This window comes from Mobula hypostoma, chromosome 20 (genome assembly GCF_963921235.1).
Source record: "Mobula hypostoma chromosome 20, sMobHyp1.1, whole genome shotgun sequence".
Lineage (NCBI taxonomy): Eukaryota > Metazoa > Chordata > Chondrichthyes > Myliobatiformes > Myliobatidae > Mobula > Mobula hypostoma.
This window is the reverse complement of record NC_086116.1, coordinates 54,659,301-54,682,158: the sequence shown is the minus strand read 5'-3', so window position 1 is coordinate 54,682,158 and position 22,858 is coordinate 54,659,301. Positions and strand designations below refer to the sequence as shown.

General features: G+C 43.8%; 1 protein-coding gene across 2 annotated transcripts in view; it reads right to left on the bottom strand.

Moving 5' to 3' along the window:
• Positions 1-2,688: 2,688 nt before the first annotated feature.
• arsa (arylsulfatase A) overlaps positions 2,689-22,858 on the bottom strand; it is a 39,651-nt gene continuing 19,481 nt past the window's right edge. The window contains exons 6-7 of one of the 2 annotated variants that reach the window (XM_063072952.1): positions 6,755-6,857; positions 2,689-5,481 (exon numbers count right to left, since the gene is read on the bottom strand). In XM_063072952.1, coding sequence (XP_062929022.1) covers positions 5,183-5,481; positions 6,755-6,857 — 402 coding nt within the window. In that variant the 3' untranslated portion in view covers positions 2,689-5,182. The remainder of the gene's footprint in view (positions 5,482-6,754; positions 6,858-22,858) is intronic. The other variant, XM_063072953.1, reaches the window with a different exon arrangement.

Below are 22,858 nucleotides of genomic sequence, written 5' to 3'. Positions count from 1 at the left end.
AGGCATACGGTGCATTGGCCTTCATCAACTGTGAGACTGAGTTTTATAGTCAAGGGGTAATGTTACAGCTATATAGGACCCTAGTCAGATCCCACTTGGAGTACTGTGCTCAGTTTTGGTCACCTCACTACAGGAAAAATGTGGAAACCATAGAAATGGTGCAGAGGAGATTTACAAGGATTTTACCTGGATTGGGGAGCATGCCTTATGAGAATAGGTTGAGTGAACTTGGCCTTTTTTCCTTGGAGTGACGGAGGATGAGAGGTGACCTGATAGAGATGTATAAGATGATAAGAGGCGTTGATCATGTGGTTAGCCAGAGGCTTTTTTCCCAGGGCTGAAATGGCTATCACAAGAGGGCACAGTTTTAAGGTGCTTGGAAGTAGGTACAGAGAAGATGTCAGGGGTACGTTTTTTTTTATGCAGAGAATGGTGAGTGCGTGGAATGGGCTGCCGGCAACGGTGGTGGAGGTGGAAATGATAGGGTCTTTTAAGAGACTCCTGGATAGGTACATGGAGCTTTGAAAAATAGAGGGCTATGGGTAACCCTAGGTAATTTCTAAAGTAAGTACATGTTCAGCACAGCACTGTGGGCCAAAGGGCCTGTACTGTACTGTAGGTTTTCCATGTTTCTAAACATTTTGTGAAATGCGATGTTTTGTTTGTTAAATCATCACAGTGCAAGGATTATGGTAGGAGCAGCCCACAAGTGTCACCACGCTTCCTGCATCAACAAAGCATGCTGAAAGTTCACTGAAGCTGACCATACACCTTTGTTTGGAATATAGGTGAAAACCCACTCTGTCACTGGGAGGACGTACAAACTGCGTTTTTTTAATTAAAAAAACTGCTTCCAGACAGCAGTGAGAACTAAAGCCTGATCTGTGATCGACAGCACCAACCGTGTTGCCCTTGTTCCTATATGGGGTGTACATACCTGGGATGATTGATAAGTTCATGGCCTAAGGTAGAAGGAGTCAATTTTAGAAAACTTAGCACTTTTGTTTTTCAACATAGTCCCCTCCTACATGTACACACTTAGTCTAGCAGTCGTGGAGCATACGGATCCCTTCTTTGTAGAAATGGTCCACAGCAGGGGTGATTGACAAGTTCGTGGTCTAAGGTAGAAGATGGTGAGTTATTAACTTCAAACTTTCTGCATTAGGACTCAAAGAGTTGAACTGCACGTGCATGTAACGAGAGCGTCTTGGACCTCCAGGTGGTCCACAGCCGGGGTGATTGATAAGTTTGTGGCCCAAGGTAGAAGGAGATGAGTTATACAGCTCTTGTTACATGCACGTGCAGTTCAACTCTGAGTGAAAATGCAGCAAGTTTGAAGTCAATAATTCATCTCCTTCTACTGTAGGCCACGAACTTATCAATCACCCCTGCTGTGGACCACTTTCTGGAGGTCCAAGACGCCGACTTTTACACAGAAGGGATCTCTGACCGCTGGACTGAGTGTGTAAATGTAAGAAAAGTAAATATGCTAGGTTTTCTAAAATTGACTCCTTCTACCTTAGGGCACGAACTTATCAATCACTCCTCGTAAATTGGGCATTGTAAGCAGGGGAAGAGGTGTAATTACTTTCCTCTTTTATTGCAGACAGACAGTGGAGGCCCTTTGGTCTGCAAGGTGCTTGGTGCAGGGAAATTCTATCAATTGGGTGTCACCAGCTGGGGCTTGGGCTGTGGCCAGAAAGCTCACCCAGGCATCTACACATCTGTCCGGAAGTATATTGGGTGGATTCAGTGGAAGACATCAAAACTGGGCCAAATGCAAGAAGGAGAAGAGCATGACGTCAGGATGTCATCACACACCAAAAACAGTGCCACCTGTTTACAAACTTCTGGCTTTTTTCTAGCAGTCGGACTTGTGTCCCTCATTGTCTGATGATACACATCCGACCTGCACTTAGAGATTTATGCAGAGTTTTCTTTTTGCTGTTTAATTTCCTTGATGATAGTCTCTATGTCAATAAAATTTTAAAGCAATGAAACTGTCCACTGCATTTAGTGAGGTCTAATAGTTTTTATTCAATCTGATAAATCATGAGATAGGGACAATAGGATGCCAATCAGCAAGAACAATTCTCTTTGTTCCTCTGCATAGATACTACCTGTCCTGCTGAGTTCCTCTAGCAGTCTGCATATCTGAATAAATTTCAATAAATAAAAGGTAGGTAGAAACAGTCGACATTTCGAGCTGAGACTCTTCACCAGGCTCTAATGAATGGTCTCAGCCCAAAATGTTGACTGTTTATTCTTTCCATGGTTGCTGCCTGATCTTCTGAGTTCCTCCAGCATTGTGTATGTTAGTCTGAGTTTCCAACATCTGCAGAAACTCTTGTTTAAGGTTAGGTAGAAATGATTTTCACTGGAAGGAAAGGCTTCTGCCTTTTGCAGTTTCTTACCTAATGGCATTGGAGGTGTACCATCTCAAATAGATTGTCGCAGTCCAAAATCCCCAATCACATTACAACTAGAGTGTAAGAAATGCTAATCTCCAGCCCAGGTTAAGAGTTCAAGACACATCAGCTTCAATGACTTAATGGAAGCAAAACTCGTTGGATGGAGCTTCTAGCTCAGAGATCACCAGCCGTTTTCCCACGGTACTTTTGTGGAAAACAAAATGTGACCGACATCTGAGGCATAAAGATAGAGAAATATTTAATTTTATTTCACTTCCTCCCATTCCGAAGGCAGCATTTGGTGTTAGTGTTCACTTTGCTCTCTCAGAGCTGCTGACTGATGGGCTGCTGTTCCACAGGCCTTGGGAGCACTCTGGTACTTCATATGAGAGGACATTTCTCTGGTGACTGTCAGCAGCAGGGTTTTGAAAGGATAGTGGGAATGACAGATATACGGTCAATTGATGCCCACATTCAACAACCTAGCAGTGTCTGTCACAGAATCATAGAACACTACAGCATCTAGTCCGTACCCAACTGTTATTGTGTCTAGTCCCATTGACCAACACTTGGACCACAGATCTCTATATCCCTCCCATCCATGTACTTATCCAAACCTCTCTTAAATGTTGAAATTATACATCGCAAGCATACAGAAGAATCATACAATGATTGATTAGTGAAGTTAATTTTCCACTCAGACAAAAGCTTTGCTGATCACCACAATGTAACCACTGATTACTAGTTTTACAAAATGCTTCCTTTTAGAGATCTCCAAGAAAACATCACTTACCTAAACTTCAACATTAATCCATGTTAAAATCCCGGATGCTAATATAACACACCTTCGAATTAGGATTCCTTTGAGTTTAAACAGCTGAGGTATTAAGTGTAGTCGGGTGATTGAATAGTTTCGATGCAGATGCAGAGAGAAAGAGTTTCCTTTGGTGAAGGAAACAAGCATGAGAAGTCGTGTTCTTTTAAGGAGTGAAATTAGAAGTCTGATTTAAACACAAAGATGAGTAGAAGCCCGAACTCTTTTAAAGACGGATAGTTAAATTGGGCTTTCAAAACAAATCTGGTGGTGTGAAAGAAATAGGAGGAAAAAAGAGTTGAGGTTAAAGGATGACAGCAGAATGATCAGTTTCCATTTCAACTCTCCTCCCCACAAGACAAATCCAGGAGCGTTTTCATCTAAAATAATAACAATTAGTGCAGGCAGACATTTAAAAGAAGCAGACAAGATGAGGTATAAAGTATTGTTTAGACGACACAAAGGTTTGGATTTGGAGGGAAGGAAGACTGCCAAATATGAGACAAAAATATAGGCCATTGGTATAGACTCATGTTCTCAATATTTATTTATTTATTATTTTTATATTTGTAGTTTGTTGTCTTTCCCACATTGGTTGAACATCCAGGTTGGTACGGTTTATCATTGATTCTATTATGGTTATTATTTCTATTATGGATTCATTCAGTATACCCACAAGAAAATGAATCTCAGGGTTGTAACACACACACACACACACACACACATTGATAATAAATTTACTTTGAACTTTGAATAAAAATTGGAGTGTGGGTAACACAGGACACTTGGAACTCAGGTTCATAACAATAATGACAATACTATGGCCAAGACTGCAGCATTTATCCCAGGTAAATCAACATCATGGACACCAAGTTGTACTGTAAATACACCTGTGCCATTCATCTGTAAACTTGAGCAAGTTTCCAACTCCAGCAAGTCATGAGGAAGCACAAGGACTGAAAGGGAATCTTTAAAGGCAGGTTGCAAATGAGAAGGCTCTAATCAAGTTATATATACAGTAGCTAAGCGAGTGATGGATGGGCTCCGAGGCAATCTGCTATTTAATGAGATTATTCCACCTTACCATGTATGAGATTTGTGAAAGAGTAGAGAATTCTACAAAGCAATAGCTATTTCAGATCTTCATAAGCCTAAAAACAAAAGAACATTTCTGTCAGATGTTTCAGGAATAGTCAGAATAAATGATTCATGGACAAACATGAACTCACTTTAACCCAGAAGGGATTACTTCAATCATACTGTCAGATTTGTGAATGACATCTACATTACTAAAAAGGGTATTTGAGGGCAAACGGAAACTGACCAGGGAATGACAGACAGATGTGATAGTCTGTACAGATGAGAAGAGACAGACAGACGTGATAGTCCGATCAGATGAGAATAGAAACTGATCAGGGATAGTCAGACTGATGAGAATAGAAACTGACCAGGAACAACAGACAGGTGTGATAGTCTGTACAGATGAAAATGATTTCCTTCAAATGATCACAGAATTTAACTGGGGTTAAACTCAAAGAAAAATACTGAAATTAGAGTTAAGAATAAAGTTGAGCTAGATCAATAAAATGAAAATGTTATATCATTTTCTGTAAGAACCAACTTACCCTATACTGACTGGCTGAATGAAAATCATCAAAACCTAGTCAGAAAATTACAGGGACACTGTGGTTAATCAGAATTCAATGAGACAGATTGATGTTTTTTGAAGTCCTGAGTACCCAGCCTCCCCTTTCTAGAACCTTTCTTTCACTCAAAACCATTCTATTTCATTCCAAGTTCTTTCAGCATACTTAAGTTTGCATTTTTAAATTCAGCTGTCAGGAGAGTGTCAATGCTACCCTTCCCCCTCCTGTCCCAGAGGCCTGTGTTGAGATTAGTCATCAATTTTCCAGTTAGTGGTGTTAACGTGTGCCTTCCCTCCTTTCCTCCTTCCATTCTAAGTCTTAACGCAGCAGGTAGGCCGGGGTCTACACCCAGCATTAATGCAAGGTTCAAGATTTGGGTCAACTCCCTTCTCAATTTGGCTTTCCCCAAACTCCATTTCCTGTTCAAAGATCAGCTTTTCCTCGTGTATCTGGTTGATTATCCAGCTGTAATTGGGAATGTCAGAGCTGCTCAGCGGGTAGTTCTCAGAAGGATCAGCTTCCAGATCAAAGAGCAGTGGAGGGTCATGGGGGGTGAGAAACGAGTCCCAGTGACAGTCATGGTCAGGGGTACTGTCACTGTGGGTGGAACCTGGTGCAAAGAACAATGAAGGTAGCTGTCAATGCTTTAAATGACATCTTGAATGGTCAGTCCCGATGGGTCACATCCCACACGCCTGTCACTTGGAGCTTTACACGCATACTGAACATGGTGTGATGAAGTGCCACCATCACATTCCTTATTACTTGTAGTTATTCCCAGTAACCCAGGCTTGCTCAGCCTCCTTCCTCTCATTTGCTCAAGCCCTTAACATTACTGTTGCTCTCCCACAGTACAATTCTCACCATGCACTTCCCTCCCTCATACTAGATCTCAATCACAGCACCATTCTCTCCTCAATACAATGCATCTTTACATATCATTCTTCTTCCTTTCTCACAGGCCACGCACCCACACCTTCAAGGCAACATTTATTTATTGTATTGAGATACAGTGCTGCACAGCAATCTAGACTTAACCCTAGCCTAACGATGGGACAATTTACAATGAGCAATTAACTTACCAACCAGTACGCCTTTGGACTGTGGGAGGAAACCAGAGCACTCGGAGGAAACTTATGCAATAACGGGGAAAACATACAAACTCCTTACAGGCAGCGGCGGGAATTGAAGCTGGGTTGCAGTATTGTGTGCAGTTTTGGGCTCCTTATTTTAGAAAGGATATACTGACGCTGGAGAGGGGTCACAGAAGATTCATGAGAATGATTCCAGGAATGAAAGGGTTACCGTATGAGGAATGTCTGGCAGCTCTTGGGCTGTATTTCCTGGAGTTCAGGAGAATGAACTGGGATCTCATAGAAACATTCCAAATGTTAAAAGGCCTGAACAGATTAGATATGGCAAAGTTACTCCTATGGTAGGAGAGTCCAGGACAAGAGGGTACGACTTCAGGATTGAAGGACATCCATTTAGAACAGGGATGCAGAGAAATTACTTTAGTTAGAGGGTGGTAAATCTGTGGAATTTGTTGCCACGAGTGGCTGTGGAGGCCAAGTCACTGAGTGTATTTAAGGCAGAGATAGATAGGTTCTTGATTAGCTAGGGCATCAAAGGGTATGGGGAGAAGGCAGGATAATGGGGATGACCGGAAGAATTGGATCAACCATGACTGAATGGCGGAGCAGACTCAATGGGCTGAATGGCTTAATTCTGCTCCTATATCTTATGGTCTTATGCTCGCTGGTACTGTAAAGTGCTGCACTAACCACTATGCTACCTTGCTGCCCCATGGTAAGCTGTTAAGTAGAAACATTCAACTGCGTAAATTTGGAAGACTTGCACTCGTCCTGTCTGAGTTGCCTTACCTTGAGTGTAGTAGTGGGCTTTGTACCGCCCTTTACGTACAGCAAACACGCCCAGCTTCTTGCTGGCAGAAACTGGATAGTAAAACATGGTGTCCCGCTTGCTCTGCAAAACATGACAATCAAAAACATTCAGGGTTGCGTCCATCACGAGTACTGATTGTGTATTGTTGGTCTGAGTTCAGTGAGGCACAGCATTGTCAATAATTTAACACTGACCTGCAGACTGCAAAAGCAGAGCCAGTTGGCACTAGACCCGCTGGTCGGTGATAAATGACAGCCACTGTCCTGAGCACCTCATTTACCTGAAGTGTTGGAGCCAATAAAGCAATTTAGATTTAGGGGAACTACAGTAACTAGCCAGCACACAGCAGAATCCCAAAACAACGTTTCAGACAAGACAGTCTGCTGTTATCTGTACGAGTAAATATTGGCTGGGATATCAAGGAGTAAAGTCATAGACTGATAGAAAAATACAGTACAGCCCATCTACTCCGTACCAAACCATTCAAACTGCCGATTCACGCTGACCTGTACAGGAACCCGTACCCCTACCATCCATGTGCCAAACATCCAAACTTCTCTGACATGTTGAAATCGAGCTCGCATGCACCACTTGCGCTGGCAGCTCATTCCACACTCTCATGACCCTCTGAGTGAAGTAGCTTCCCCTCATGCTCCCCTTAAACTTTTCACCTTTCATCCTTAACCCATGACCACTCAACCTCAGTGGAAAAAGCCTGCTTGCATTTACTCTGTCTATACCTCCCATAATTTTGTATACCTCTATCAAATCTCCTCTCAATCTTCTACGTCCTAAGGAATAAAGTCAACCTATTCAATCTTTCCATATAGCTCAGGTCCTTCAGACCCAGCATCATCTTTGTAAATTTTCCCTGTACTCTCTCAACTTTATTTACATGTTTCCTGTAGGTAGGTGTTCAAACTTGTATATAGTACTCCAAATTAGGCCTCACCAATGACTAATACGACTTCAACATAATATTCCATCTCCTGTATTCAAAACATTGATTTATGAAGGCCAATGTGCCAAATGTTTTCTTTACGACCCTAACTACCTGTGATGCCACTTTCAATGAATTATAGACCTGTATTCCCTGATCCCTTTGTTCTGTAGCACTCCTCAGTGCCCTAATGTTCACTATGCAAGCCTACCCTGGTCCTACCAAAGTGCAATACCTTGCGCATGTCGACATTAAATTCCATCCCCCAATTTTCAGCCCATTTTTCCAGCTGGTCCGGATCCCGTTACAAGTACTGATAGTCTTTTTCACTAACCAGTACAGCCCAGTCTTGGTGTTGTATCCATATTTGCCAACTGGGTTCACCACATTATCATCCAAATCATTGATATAGATGACAAACAACAACAGAATCCAGCACCGAACTCTGTGGCACCCCTCTAGTCACAGGCCTCCAGTCAGAGAGGCAACCCTCTACTACCACTCTCTGGCTTCTCCCACAAAACCAATGTCTAATCCAATTTACTACCTCATCCTGAATGCTGAGTGACTAAATGTTCTTCACCAACCTCCCATGAGAGACCTTGTCAATTGCCTAACTAAAGCCCATGTAGACAACATCCACGCCTTGCCTTCATCAGTTTTCCTGGTAACTTCCTTGAAAAACTCTAAGGTTAGTCGGACACGACCAACCATGCATGAAGCCATGCTGACTAGGCCTAATCAGTCCATGTCTTTCCAAATACTCATATATCCAGTTCCTTAGAATACCTTCCAATAACTTTCCCACTACTGATATCAGACTCACCAGCCTATAATTTCCTGGTTTATTTTTAGAGCCTTTCTTAAAAAGCGGAACATTAGCTACCCTCCAATCCACCTGTACCTCATCTGTCGCTAAGGATGTTTTAAATATCTCTGGTAGGGTCTCTGCAACTTCTGCACTTGCCTCCTAAAGAATCCAGGGGAACAACTTGTCAGACCCTGGGAACTTAACTACCTTAATTTGCCTCAAGTCTGCAAACACCAAGAGCAAGGGGTGTAGATGGGGTTGAGTTTGTTAGTTGTGTTCAGGAAGGTTTCTTAACACAATATGTAGATAAGCCTACAAGAGGAGAGGCTGTACTTGATCTGGTAAAGGGAAATGAACCTGGTCAGGTGTCAGATCTCTCAGTGGGAGAGCATTTTGGAGATAGTGATCATAATTCCATCTCCTTTACAATATCATTAGAGAGAGATAGGAACAGACAAGTTAGAAAAGCGTTTAATTGGAGTAAGGGGAAATATGAGGCTATCAGGCAGGAACTTGGAAGCTTAAATTGGGAACAGATGTTCTCGGGGAAATGTATGGAAGAAATGTAGCAAATGTTTAGGGGATATTTGTATGGAGTTCTGCATTGGTACATTCCAATGAGACAGGGAAGTTATGGTAGGGTACAGGAACCGTGGTGTACAAAAGCTGTGGTAGATCTAGTCAAGAAGAAAAGTAAAGCTTACGAAAGGTTCAGAGAGCTAGGTATTGTTAGAGATCTGGAAGATTATAAGGCTAACAGGAAGGAGTTTAAGAAAGAAAATAGGAGAGCCAGATGGGGCCATGAGAAGGCCTTGGTGGGCAGGATTAAGCAAAACTTTGTTCTTCACATTCTACAAGTATGTGAAGAGCAACAGGGTAAGACGTGAAAGAATAGGACCTATCAAGTGTGACAGTGGGGAAGTGTGTATGGAACCGGAGGAAATAGCAGAGGTACTTAATGAATACTTTACTTCAGTATTCACTATGGAAAAGGATCTTGGTGATTATAGTGATGGCTTGCAGCAGACTGAAAAGCTTGAGCATGTAGATATTAAGAAAGAGGATGTGCTGGAGCTTTGGAAAGCATCAAGTTGGATAAGTCACTGGGACCAGATAAGACGTACCCCAGGCTACTGTGGGAGGTGAGGGAGGAGATTGCTGAGCCTCTGGCGATGATCTTCGCATCCTCAATGGGGACGGGAGAGGTTCCAGAGGATTGGAGGATTGCAGATGTTGTTCCCTTATTCAAGAAAGGGAGTAGAGATAGCCCAGGAAATTATAGACCAGTGAGTCTGTTGTGTATGTGGCCTGGTTACACAACAATGCTATTAATAAAAACGCTGGAGATGGGAGCTAAGGTTCATGGTTCTTTACTGGCAGAAACTGAACTTGGCACACACATACAGATCAATATGCGCCTAATAGCGCATGCAATGACGTGTTACTAAAACATAAAGTAGTCCCTTATTATAATGTAGAGTATACAGTACACTCCTCCCCTTTTATTTTAAAAGTGTATCAACTGTTTTTTTAACTGGGGCATTATGCTAAACAAGTATATTTACCCTTAACATACAAATGCCTACCACTTGTTTACTTAGCAACTTAATAATATCAAATTATAACAAAGTAATGTAATAATATCAAATTATAACAAGCCTTTTTTTTTAACTTTTGGTCTAAGACCCATTTATAACTCAAGTCTCTGGATGGCGGGGCGGGGGGGGGGGGGGTCTTCTCTAGACTGTCCGGCACTGAAGCAAATAGGTCTTCACTCTATTGTTTGGAATAACTTAAACGATCCACAAATTGGCAGGTTCCAGCCATAAAGGGTAGTCACCTCCATCTTGCAAAGATGATGAAAGCAAAGTCAAATCTGTGAAAAGGTGAATGTTATTCTTTAAAATATGTACAATCATCAAAACTGAGATGGCATTGGAAAGTGTCTTCAAATAGTGTGTTCTTCAGTCTGTCAATAATTTGTTTGTTTTAATACCGATTTCCATATAAAAGTCATGAAATGTTGACCTCTGAGCACAGGGAGTTAAGAAGATGTGCGCCTCCAACTTGCTAAGAGTTCTAGGCTGCATATTGCCCCTTGTATAATGAAGACTCCTCTGTGCAGCTGTCCTAGATATATACGTATCTTTGGGCTATCACTTGTCTTCATTACCCATATCTCATTTGTTCTAACTGAGCGAATTACACAGCCGATCTTTGTATTCTCCTTAGTTTCCTAGTCATTATTGGCTTTACCTCCATAGAATCTCCTGTGAGTTCCATGTTAACCTCTCATTCTCAATCATCTTTTTCTTTTCTACTAACTCAATCTTTTTATCTTCAAATTACTTCTGCTGCTTTCTTCTCTTTAATATAATTCCTTTCCACTTGTTCTGTCTCCAGTTGCAGAAAAAGCTCTGCATTTCGTATTCTTTCCTTGTATTGTTGATCTAGTTTCTTCATCCTTTTCCGATACTCCTACAAAGTGCCTTCCTGTAACTGCAGTAGCTGTCTTTTGAGAGATGTCAATTTCTCCTGGTACATCTGCTCTTTTACTTCCAGGTAGTCTTCTTCATCCTGCTTAATGGCAATATCTGTCTCCCTTGCATCTTCTGTATCTTCATCTGAGTCGTGGCCACGGATACTGCGTTCGTCCTTATCGTCGACGCTGTCTAGCTCCTCATCGTCGTTGTAATAGTCAACAATGGGTGAGAGGAGAGCTGCAGACATCTTCCCACCGAGCTGCCCTCCTTTGTTGACACATCCAGTGCCTTGATGGTGTGCCAATCCAACTGGATTTTCCTGAGCCATTCCCGTCTCAGCAATGGTGGTCCTCCATTTTTCAGTACATAGAGGTTCAGCTGCTGGGTTTTGTCTCTGTAGGTCACTGTCACTTTAATTTTGCCTTTGGGATGCACTTTCTGTCCTGTATAAGTCTTTAGCAGTAGTTTAGTTCGTTTCAGAGGTATGTGAGAAAACAGTCGTTTGTAGTCGTGTACAGAGATCACTGTTAAAGCTGAGCCTGTGTCCAAATCCATATTCAGTCTCACGCCTGCCACTCGTGGAGTGATCTATATTACTCTTCGATCATCTGACTCTTTCAGGCTGTGAAGTTGCAGACAAGACAATTTACTTTTGTCCGACTCATTTTCATCGGAACGGCTTTCTTCCATTTTGTGTACATTGTTGTGTTTTCCTTTCTGAGGTTTCTTGTTTCTCTGTATTTTGTCCTTTTTCTGCTGTTTACTAGCTTTGCATACTCTGCCAGTGTGGTCCTGTTTGCCACAGTTTCTGCATTCTTTGTCTTTAAACCAGCAGTCATCAGGGTCATGTGATACGTTCCCATAATGGTAACATTTCTTTCCTTCATTTCTGTTCAGTGACATTTTATTCGTAACTTATTCCAGAGATTTTTGTTGTATCTCTGAAGCACCCCGTGCTGCTATTTCCAATGATATTGCAATGTTCAGCGCCTTCTCTAATGTAAGGTGTTTTTCACACAGGAGCTTCTTCTGTGTGGTTTCACAGTACATGCCACACACTAACCTGTCCCTCAATGCGTCCGATAGACCAGCTCCAAATTGACAATGTTCTGATAATTTGCACAATTCAGCACAGTATTCAGAAATGTTTTCATTTTTGCTCTGATTCCGTTTGTGAAATTTAAATCTTTCAGCAATGACCAGTGGTTTGGGGTTTAAGTGCTGTTAGAGAGTTTCTACTATTTGCTTGAATGTTTTGTCAGCTGGCTTTTCAGGGGTTAACAAGCTTGGTAGCAGCCCGTATGCTTTTGCTCCCTTAATACTGAGGCTACGTCTACACTACGCCGGATAATTTTGAAAACGCCGGTTTCGAGTAAAAACGACAGGCGTCCACACTAAGCGTTTTTCAAAATATCTCTGTCCACATTAGGTGGATATTTGGGCGAATCTCCTCCTACTGGGCATGCGCAGGACACACAGAAAACAAGCGAAGAGGAAACGGTATACTTGGTGCGCATTTGTCCAGTTACAGAGTAGAAAAACTTAAAAGGAATTGCTCTTGGTTCTCGCGCAGCAGGATTTAAAACCAAAAAAAAAAACAAATACTGGAGCGTATGGAGGCAACCGACAAGGAGTTCACAGACAGTATGACCCGGCTGACGGTGAACATTGAAAAACTGACTAACTCTGTTGCATTAATAAAGCATCTTGTTAAATGTATAAAACATGTCTGCATCAGTAGTACCTTGTATTTCCATACGATGTTACACATCTATTGTCAGACAAGTACTTGCATAAATAGGTAAACCACATTGGTTCTTGGTTCTTGATCCTCCAAAATATTCCGCATGGAATTTAAACTGGAGGTGGCGGAGGGTGTTTTCTGTCCTTACCTTCATACAAGCGAACAGAAAACAGGGCAAAGTGAGTATACTTATTTATTCAGTAAGCTATGGGTCAAAGTATTTGGTGAGTACATTTCTAACTCTTCTGGCTTCAGTCTCGTTGCCGTCTGTTCTGAAATTGTTAGGTCTGCGAAACGCAGAATCAGATCTCGCTGTGATGATTGTACGCTCTAGTATTAATTCTTTGGCGACAATAAAGTAGTAATAATAATAAGAAGAAAACAATGAAATGCCGCGCTGTCGCCATCTGTTCCGGCACGTCATGACAGTGATTTTAAAAAGCTCCGGTTACCCCGTACACACTGCAACGGATGTTAGCTGTTTTCAGCTTTATTCACTCTGAAGACCGTTTCTGAAAATCTCGTTTTCGGGGACTGAAAGCGCCATTTCAGTGTGGACGGAAGGTCAAAACGAAGAGAAAAAGCTTCGTTTTCAAAATTATCCAGCGTAGTGTGGACATAGCCTGAGTAGGACACTGGCTTTCATTAACACCAGTAGCCTCACAATATAACTCCACTCTCTCAATGTAAGTTGCCCAGTCTTCAATGCCACTATCAAATGCTATAATGGTTTCAATCATAGCCATCTTTGTTATGTTAATTAAGCTCCATTCTCCCCTTATTTTCCTTTTTGACTCGCGTGTCCTTTTTGCTAGCGCCATGAGCGCACTCCATCTAGATGTGTGTGTGTTGCTCCTTTTTATCTCCCTTCTGGGGCAGTCAGACCTTCAGTCCCTGGGGGTCAGCGCCGGCTGTGGTCTCGGCTGGACGTGCTGCGGCTCTGACTGTGTCTCTTGGCCTCCTGATGTTCCCGACCCTGGCTGCGCTCCTGCTTCCTTTCAGACTCGTGGCCTCGCTCTGCCTCTTTCTTCCGCTCCTTGGCTCGTTCCTTACACTCTTCTTCCGAGTTTCGTTATCAATTAAAACACAGCGTTCCTATATGATGTAGGTTCATTAAACTCGTAGCCAATTTGTTGTGTATGTGGCCTAGTTACACAACAATGCTATTAATAAAAACGCTGGAGATGGGAGCTAAGGTTCATGGTTCTTTACTGGCAGAAACCAAACTCAGTACACACGTGCAGATCAATACGCGCCTAATAGCACATGCAACGATGTGTTACTAAAACATAAAGTAGTCCCTTATTATAACGTAGGCTATATGGTACAGAGTCTTACTTCAGTGGTTGGTAAGTTGATGGAGAAGATCCTGAGAGGCAGGATTTATGAATGTTTGGAGAGGAATAATATGATTACGAATAGTCAGCATGGCTTTGTCAAAAGCAGGTCGTGCCTTACGAGACTGATTGAATTTTTTGAGGATGTGACTAAACACATTGATGGAGGAAGAGCAGTAGATATAGTGTATATGGATTTCAGCAAGGCATTTGATAGGGTACCCCATGCAAAGCTTATTGAGAAAGTAAGGAGGCATGGGATCCAAGGGAACATTGCTTTGTGGATCCAGAACTGGCTTGCCCACAGAAGGCAAAGCATGATTGTAGACGGGTCATATTCTGCATGGAGGTCGGTGACCAGTGGTGTGCCTCAGGGATCTGTTCTGGGACCCTTACTCTTCGTGATGTTTATAAATGACCTGGATGAGGAAGTAGAGGAATGAGTTAGCAAGTTTGCTGATGACACAAAGGATGGGGGTGTTGGTGGATAGTGTGGAGGGCTGTCAGAGGTTACAACGGGACATTGATAGGATGCAAAACTGGGCTGAGAAGTGGCAGGTGGAGTTCAACCCAGATAAGTGTGAAGTGGTTCATCTTGGTAGGTCAAATATGATGGCAGAATATAGTATTAATGGTAAGACTCTTGGCAGTGTGGAGGATCAGAGGGATCTTGGGGTCCGAGTCCATAGGATGCTCAAAGCAGCTACGCAGGTTAACTCTGTGGTTAAGAAGGCATACGGTGTTTTGGCCTTCATCAATCATGGAATTGAGTTTAGGAGCCAAGAGGTAATGTTGCAGCTATATAGGACCCTGGTCAGACCCCACTTGGAGTACTGTGCTCAGTTCTGGTCACCTCACTACAGGAAGGATATGGAAACTATAGAAAGGGTGCAGAGGAGAGTTACAAGGATGTTGCCTGGATTGGGGAGCATGCCTTATGAGAATAGTTTGAGTGAACTCGGCCTTTTCTCCTTGGAGTGACAGAGGATGAGAGGTGACCTGATAGAGGTGTATAAGATAATGAGAGGCATTGATCGTGTGGATAGTCAGAGGCTTTTTCCCAGGGCTGAAATGGCTGCCACAAGAGGGCACAGGATTTAAGATGCTTGGGAGTAGGTACAGTAGGAGATGTCAGGGATAAGTTTTTTTTTACACAGAGAGTGGTGAGTGTGTGGAATTGGCTGCTGGCAACAGTGGTGGAGGCGGATACGGTAGGGTCTTTTAAGAGACTTTTGGATAGGTACATGGAGCTTAGAAAAATAGAGGACTATAGGTAACCCTAGTAATTTCTAAGGTAGGGACATGTTCGGTACAATTTTGTGGGCCGAAGGGCCTGTAGTGTACTGTAGGTTTTCTATGTTTCTATGTTACCTCCTCATCTGTAGTCTCCATAGAGTCCATGACCACACTATTGCTTTGCCTCACTCCTATAGACTCTGTGTCCACCTCCTAAGTAACCAGCTCGATTACGTAAAGAGTTGGAGCCAATAAGGCAATTTAGATTTCGGGGAACTACCATAACTGGCCAGTGCACAGCAGAATCCAAACAAAACTACATTTCAGACAAAGTGATCTGCGGTTGGTTGTGTGATTAAATATTGGCTGGGATATCAAGGAGTACTTCCCTGATTTAAAGGTACTATTTTTAAATGCACAGTATATCTGCAACAAGGTGGCTGAATTAAGGGTACAAATAAATCAAATACAAGTATTCCATTGCTGTTTCAGAAACATGATCAAAGCTGAAAAAATATTCCTTGCTGTTCAGTATTTAGGAAGGAAACTGAACTGAGGTAACAAAGCATGGCATTATTACAGTAGTTTCAAGGGATCATAGTTCAGCAGAACATAATATAGATTTCAAATTGGTTTGGGTGGAGCAAAGAGCCATCAAGTGGCAGAAAATATTGTTGGTAATTGTTTAGAGGGCACAGCATAAATAAGGAAATGAGATATGCTTGTAATATGGGCTAACAATCTACACGCTGTACAGGCCGGACAAAATGCATTAGCAGCAGAGGGTGAATTCCTGACATCTACGCAGGTTGCACTTTGGGATGAGTATACTAAGGAACAGACAATATTAGGTCAAATACATTGGCAAGTGTGAGCTGAAAAGGGCCATCAGGAAAGTGTGAGCATAATGTTCAGGAATTTAACTTTGGGCTTGGAAGAGCCCAAAGTTTACAATTTAAATAAAGGAAACCAGAAGGTATGAAGAATCTGCAACACACACAAAATACTGGAGGAACTCAGCAGGCCAGGCAACATCTATGGAAAAAAGTACAGTCAACATTTTAGGCTGAGACCCTTCGGCAGGACAGGAGAAAAAAAGATGAGGCGTAGATATAAAAGATGGGGGAGGGAGAGAGCAACAGAAGGTGTTAGGTGAAACTGGGAGGGGGAGGGGTGAAGTAAAGAGCTGGGAAGTCGATTGGTGAAAGAGATACAGGGCTGGAGAAGGGGCAGTCTGATAGGAGAGAACAGAAGGCCATGGAAAAAAGTACAGTCAACCCTTCGGCAGGACTGGGGAAAAAAGCTGAGGAGTGGAATTGTGAAGTGGGGGCATTACCGGAAGTTTCAGTGGACGTTCATGCCATCAGTTTGGACGTTACCCAGATGGAATATAATGTCACAAACAACAGAAAGTCTGCAGATGCTATAAATCTGAGCAACTCGTTCTCCCTTCCACCCACCTTTCAATTCCACTCCTCAGCTTTTTCCCCCAATCCTGCCGAAGGGTTGACTGTACTTTTTTCCATAGATACTGCCTGGCAAAAACTGCTGAGTTCCTCCAGCATTTTGTGTGCATTGCTCGGAATATAAGGTGTTGTTCCACCAACCTGAGTGTGGCCTCATCACGACACTAGAGGCGGCCATGGATTGACAAATCAGAATGGGAATGGGAAGTGGAACTAAAATGGGTGGCCACTGGAGGATCCTGCTTTTCCTGGCGGACAGACTGCAGGTGCTCAGTGAAGTGGTCTCTCAATCTACGTCAGGACTCACCGATACACAAGAGGCCACACCGGGGCACCCCATACAATATATCACCCCAACAGACTCACAGGTGAAGTGTCGCCTCACCTGGAAGGACTGTTTGGGGCCCTGTATGGTAGTGAGGGAGGAGGTGTAGGGGCAGGTGTAGCACTTGTTCTGCTTGCAAGCGTAAGTGCCAGGAGGGAGATCAGTGGCGAGGGATGAATGGCCAAGGGAGTCATGTAGGGAGCAATCCCTACGGCAAAAAGAAAGTGGGGGGACGAGGGAGAAAGAGAGAAAGACGTGCTTGGTGGTGGGATCTTGTTGGAGACGGTAGAAGTTCCGGAGAATTTTGTGCCGGACGTGCAGTCTGATGGGGTGGTAGAAAAGCCTCATCCTGAGAGCAGATGCGGTGGAGATGGAGGAGTTGAGAGAAGGTGATGGCGTTTTATGAAAACAATCGATTGGCTGTGCTAGTATGGGAAACAGCATGAAAGTATTAAACTGTATGATACTGAATAGAAAATGGCGAACCTTTAAAGAAATACAGAAATGTACATTCCTTTAAAGCACAAAAATACAACAGGAAAGGTGAAACACAATGGAAATTAGAGATAATTCTAAATCGATAGGAAGGCCTACCTGCTAGTTGAAGCAGCAAGTATACGGACTGGAAACATTTCAGAATTCAGCAAGGACAACCAAGAAATTGTTGAAGGGAGAGGAGATAGAATGATAGTGAACTAGCAAGAAATAAAATCAGACTGTAAAAGCTACTATTAGTATGTAAAAGGAAAGCTAGTCTCAATGACGAATGTGTGTATCGTACAGGCAGAATTGGCAGAATTTATAATGGGAATAAGGAAGAGATTTGAAAATGGGAGGGTGAGGGGGGGATCCAAAATGATAGGAGAAGACAGGAGGGGGAGGGATAGAGCCAAGAGCTGGACAGGTGATTGGCAAAAGGGATATGAGAGGATCATGGGACAGGAGGTCTGGGGAGAAAGACAAATTGGGGGGGAAACCCAGAGGATGGGCAAGGGGTATAGTGAGAGGGACAGAGGAAGAAAAAAGAGAGAGAGAGAGAAAGAATGTGTGTATAAAAATAAATAACGGATGGGGTACGAGGGGGAGGTGGGGCATTAGCGGAAGTTAGAGAAGTCGATATTCATGCCATCAGGTTGGAGGCTACCCAGACGGAATATAAGGTGTTGTTCCTCCAACCTGAGTGTGGCTTCATCTTTACAGTAGAGGAGGCCGTGGATAGACATGTCAGAATGGGAATGGGATGTGGAATTAAAATGTGTAGCCATTTCCATCTCCCTCCCCTTTCTAGATCTTTCTGTCTCTGTCTCTGGAGACAGCTTATCTACTGATGTCTACTATAAGCCTACTGACTCTCACAGCTATCTGGACTATTCCTCTTCTCATCCTGTCTCTTGCAAAAATGCCATCCCCTTCTCGCAATTCCTCCATCTCCGCCGCATCTGCTCTCAGGATGAGGCTTTTCATTCCAGGACGGGGGAGATGACCTCCTTTTTTAAAGAAAGGGGCTCCCCTTCCTCCACCATCAACTCTGCTCTCAAACGCATCTCCCCCACTTCACGCACATCTGCTCTCACTCTATCCTCCCGCCACCCCACAAGGAATAGGGTTCCCCTTGTCCTCACCTACCAACCCACCAGCCTCCGGATCCAACATATAATTCTCCATAACTTCCGCCACCTCCAACGGGATCCCACCACAAAGCACATCTTTCCCTCCCCACTCTCTCTGCTTTCCGCAGGGATCGCTCCCTACGCGACTCCCTTGTCCATTCGTCCCCCTCATCCCTCCCCACCGATCTCCCTCCTGGCACTTATCCTTGTAAGCGAAACAAGTGCTACACATGCCCTTACACTTCCTCCCTCACCACCATTCAGGGCCCCAGACAGTCCTTCCAGGTGAGGCGACACTTCACCTGTGAGTCGGCTGGGGTGATACACTGCGTCCGGTGCTCCCGATGTGGCCTTCTATATATTGGCGAGACCCGACGCAGACTGGGAGATCGTTTTACTAAACACCTACGCTCTGTCCGCCAGAGAAAGCAGGATCTCCCAGTGGCCACACATTTTAATTCCACATCCCATTCCCGCTTTGACATGTCTATCCACGGCCTCCTCTACTGTAAAGATGAAGCCACACTCAGGTTGCAGGAACAACACCTTATATTCTGTCTGGGTAGCCTCTAACCTGATGGCATGAACATTGACTTCTCTAACTTCCACTAATGCCCCACCTCCCCCTCGTACCCGATCCGTAATTTATATACACACACTCTTTCTCTCACTCTCCTTTTTCTCCCTCTGTCCCTCTGACTATACCCCTTGCCCATCCTCTAGGTTTTCCCCCCTCCCCCTTTTCCTTCTCCCTAGGCCTCCTGTCCCATGATCCTCTCATATCCCCTTTGCCAATCAACTTTCCAGCTCTTGGCTCCATCCCTCCCCCTCCTGTCTTCTCCTATCATTTTGGATCTCCCCCTCCCCCTCCAACTTTCAAATCCCTTACTCACTCTTCCTTCAGTTAGTCCTGACGAAGGGTCTCGGCCTGAAACGTCGACTGTACCTCTTCCTAGAGATGCTGCCTGGCCTGCAGCGTTCACCAGCAACTTTGATGTGTGTTGCTTGAATTTCCAGCAGCTGCAGAATTCCTTGTGTTTAGGAATCTATACTACCTGTTATTCCCTTCGTCCTCTGCTCTGCCTTATTTCCCAGTAACTTATAGCTGGAAATGATTCTCCCACCATTCAGCTACACTAAGGATAACTGACCTTCGTTGATTAGCCTATCAGCACATAAGACCATAAGACATAGGAGCAGAACTAGGCTATTTGGCCCGTGGAGTTTGTTCTGCCATTCAGTCATGGCTGATCCATTTTCCCCTTCTGCAGCCCCACTCCCTGTAACCTTTGATGCCATGGCCAATCAAGAACCTATCAATACACCCAACGACCTGGCCTCCACAGCTCTCTGTGGTAACAAATTCCACAAATTTACCGCCATATGGCTAAAGAAATTTCGCCGCACCTCTGTTTTAAATGGATGCCCCTCTCTCCTGATGCTGTGTCCTCTTGTCCTAGACTCACTTACTATGGGAAACATCCTTTTCACATCTACTCTGTCTAGGTCTTTCAACATTAGAAGGGCTTCAATGAGATCCCCCCTCATCCTTCTAAATTCCAGTGAGTACAGACCCAGCGCCATCAAACGTTCCTCGTATAATCACCCTTTCATTCCTAGAATCATCCTTGTGAACCTCCTCTGAACCCTTTTCAATGCTGGCACATCTTTTCTTCAATAAGGAGCCCAAAACTGTTCACAATTCTCAAAGGGTCACACCTTTGGGATCTGGAGGAAACTGGAGCACAAGACAAACTTGCATAATGGGAGAACAAGCAGACAACAGACACAGAATCTGAGGTAAGGACTGAACCTGGATTGCTTGAGCTGTCTGACAGCAGCCGTGACTGCTGCTGTATTTTATTGCTGCAGCAGAGAAGAGTGAAATGGCTCCACGATACTGTACTGGAGAATGGGGGAGGGAGTGGGGGGGGGATGATCTTAGTACACAGAGACACATAAGGGGCGTCTGCTGGGATGATACTCTCAGGAAGAGCAAGTCTACAACTGGTTCAAACCGACCTGCACCACAAACTGCGGGCTAAAGTGAACTATACCTCTTGTACCTAATACAGTGCCGCCGAGTATACGTTCAGGTCTTCTGCTGCTGTAGCCCATCCTCTTCAAGCTTCGACATGGTGTGCAATCAGAGATAATCTTCTGCACACCATTGTTGCAATACATGGTCATTTATGTTACTGTCACTTATCTGTCAGCTTGAACCAGTCTGGCCATTTCCTCTGACCTCTCTCATTAACAAGGTGTTTTTTGCACCATTCTCTGTAAACTCTAGAGAGTGTTGTGTGTGAAAATCCCAGGAGATCAGCAGTTTCTAAGATCCTCAAACCACCCTATCTGCCACCAGCAATCATTCCACGGACAAAGTCACTTAGATCACACTTCTGTCCCATTCTGACATTTGGTCTGAACAACAACTGAACCTTTTGACCATGTCTGCATGTTCTTTATGCATTGAGTTGCTGCCACATGATTGGCTGATTAGATATTTGTATTAAACATAGAAACATAGAAAATAGGTGCAGGAGTAGGCCATTCGGCCCTTCGAGCCTGCACCGCCATTTATTATGATCATGGCTGATCATCCAACTCAGAACCCCGCCCCAGCCTTCCCTCCATACCCCCTGACCCCTGTAGCCACAAGGGCCACATCTAACTCCCTCTTAAATATAGCCAATGAACTGGCCTCAACAGTTTCCTGTGGCAGAGAATTCCACAGATTCACCACTCTCTGTGTGAAGAAGTTTTTCCTAATCTCGGTCCTAAAAGGCTTCCCCTCTATCCTCAAACTGTGACCCCTCGTTCTGGACTTCCCCAACATCGGGAACAATCTTCCTGCATCTAGCCTGTCCAATCCCTTTAGGATCTTATACGTTTCAATCAGATCCCCCTCAATCTTCTAAATTCCAACGAGTACAAGCCCAATTCATCCAGTCTTTCTTCATATGAAAGTCCCGCCATCCCAGGAATCAATCTGGTGAACCTTCTTTGTACTCCCTCTATGGCAAAGATGTCTTTCCTCAGATTAGGGGACCAAAACTGCACACAATACTCCAGGTGTGGTCTCACCAAGGCCTTGTACAACTGCAGTAGTACGTCCCTGCTCCTGTACTCGAATCCTCTCGCTATAAATGCCAGCATACCATTCGCCTTTTTCACCGCCTGCTGTACCTGCATGCCCACTTTCAATGACTGGTGTATAATGACACCCAGGTCTCGTTGCACCTCCACTTTTCCTAATCGGCCACCATTCAGATAATAATCTGTTTTCCTATTTTTGCCACCAAAGTGGATAACTTCACATTTATCCACATTAAATTGCATCTGCCATGAATTTGCCCACTCACCCAACCTATCCAAGTCACCCTGCATCCTCTTAGCATCCTCCTCACAGCTAACACTGCCGCCCAGCTTCGTGTCATCCGCAAACGTGGAGATGCTGCATTTAATTCCCTCATCCAAGTCATTAATATATATTGTAAACAACTGGGGTCCCAGCACTGAGCCTTGCGGTACCCCACTAGTCACCGCCTGCCATTCTGAAAAGGTCCCGTTTATTCCCACTCTTTGCTTCCTGTCTGCTAACCAATTCTCCACCCACACCAATACCTTACCCCCAATACCGTGTGCTTTAAGTTTGCACACTAATCTCCTGTGTGGGACCTTGTCAAAAGCCTTTTGAAAATCCAAATATACCACATCCACTGGTTCTCCCCTATCCACTCTACTAGTTACATCCTCAAAAAATTCTATGAGATTCGTCAGACATGATTTTCCTTTCACAAATCCATGCTGACTTTGTCCGATCATTTCACCGCTTTCCTAATTTGCTGTTATCACATCCTTGATAACTGACTCCAGCAGTTTCCCCACCACCGACGTTAGGCTAACCGGTCTATAATTCCCCGGTTTCTCTCTCCCTCCTTTTTTAAAAAGTGTGGTTACATTAGCCACCCTCCAATCCTCAGGAACTAGTCCAGAATCTAACGAGTTTTGAAAAATTATCACTAATGCATCCACTATTTCTTGGGCTACTTCTTTAAGCACTCTAGGATGCAGACCATCTGGCCCTGGGGATTTATCTGCCTTCAATCCCTTCAATTTACCTAACA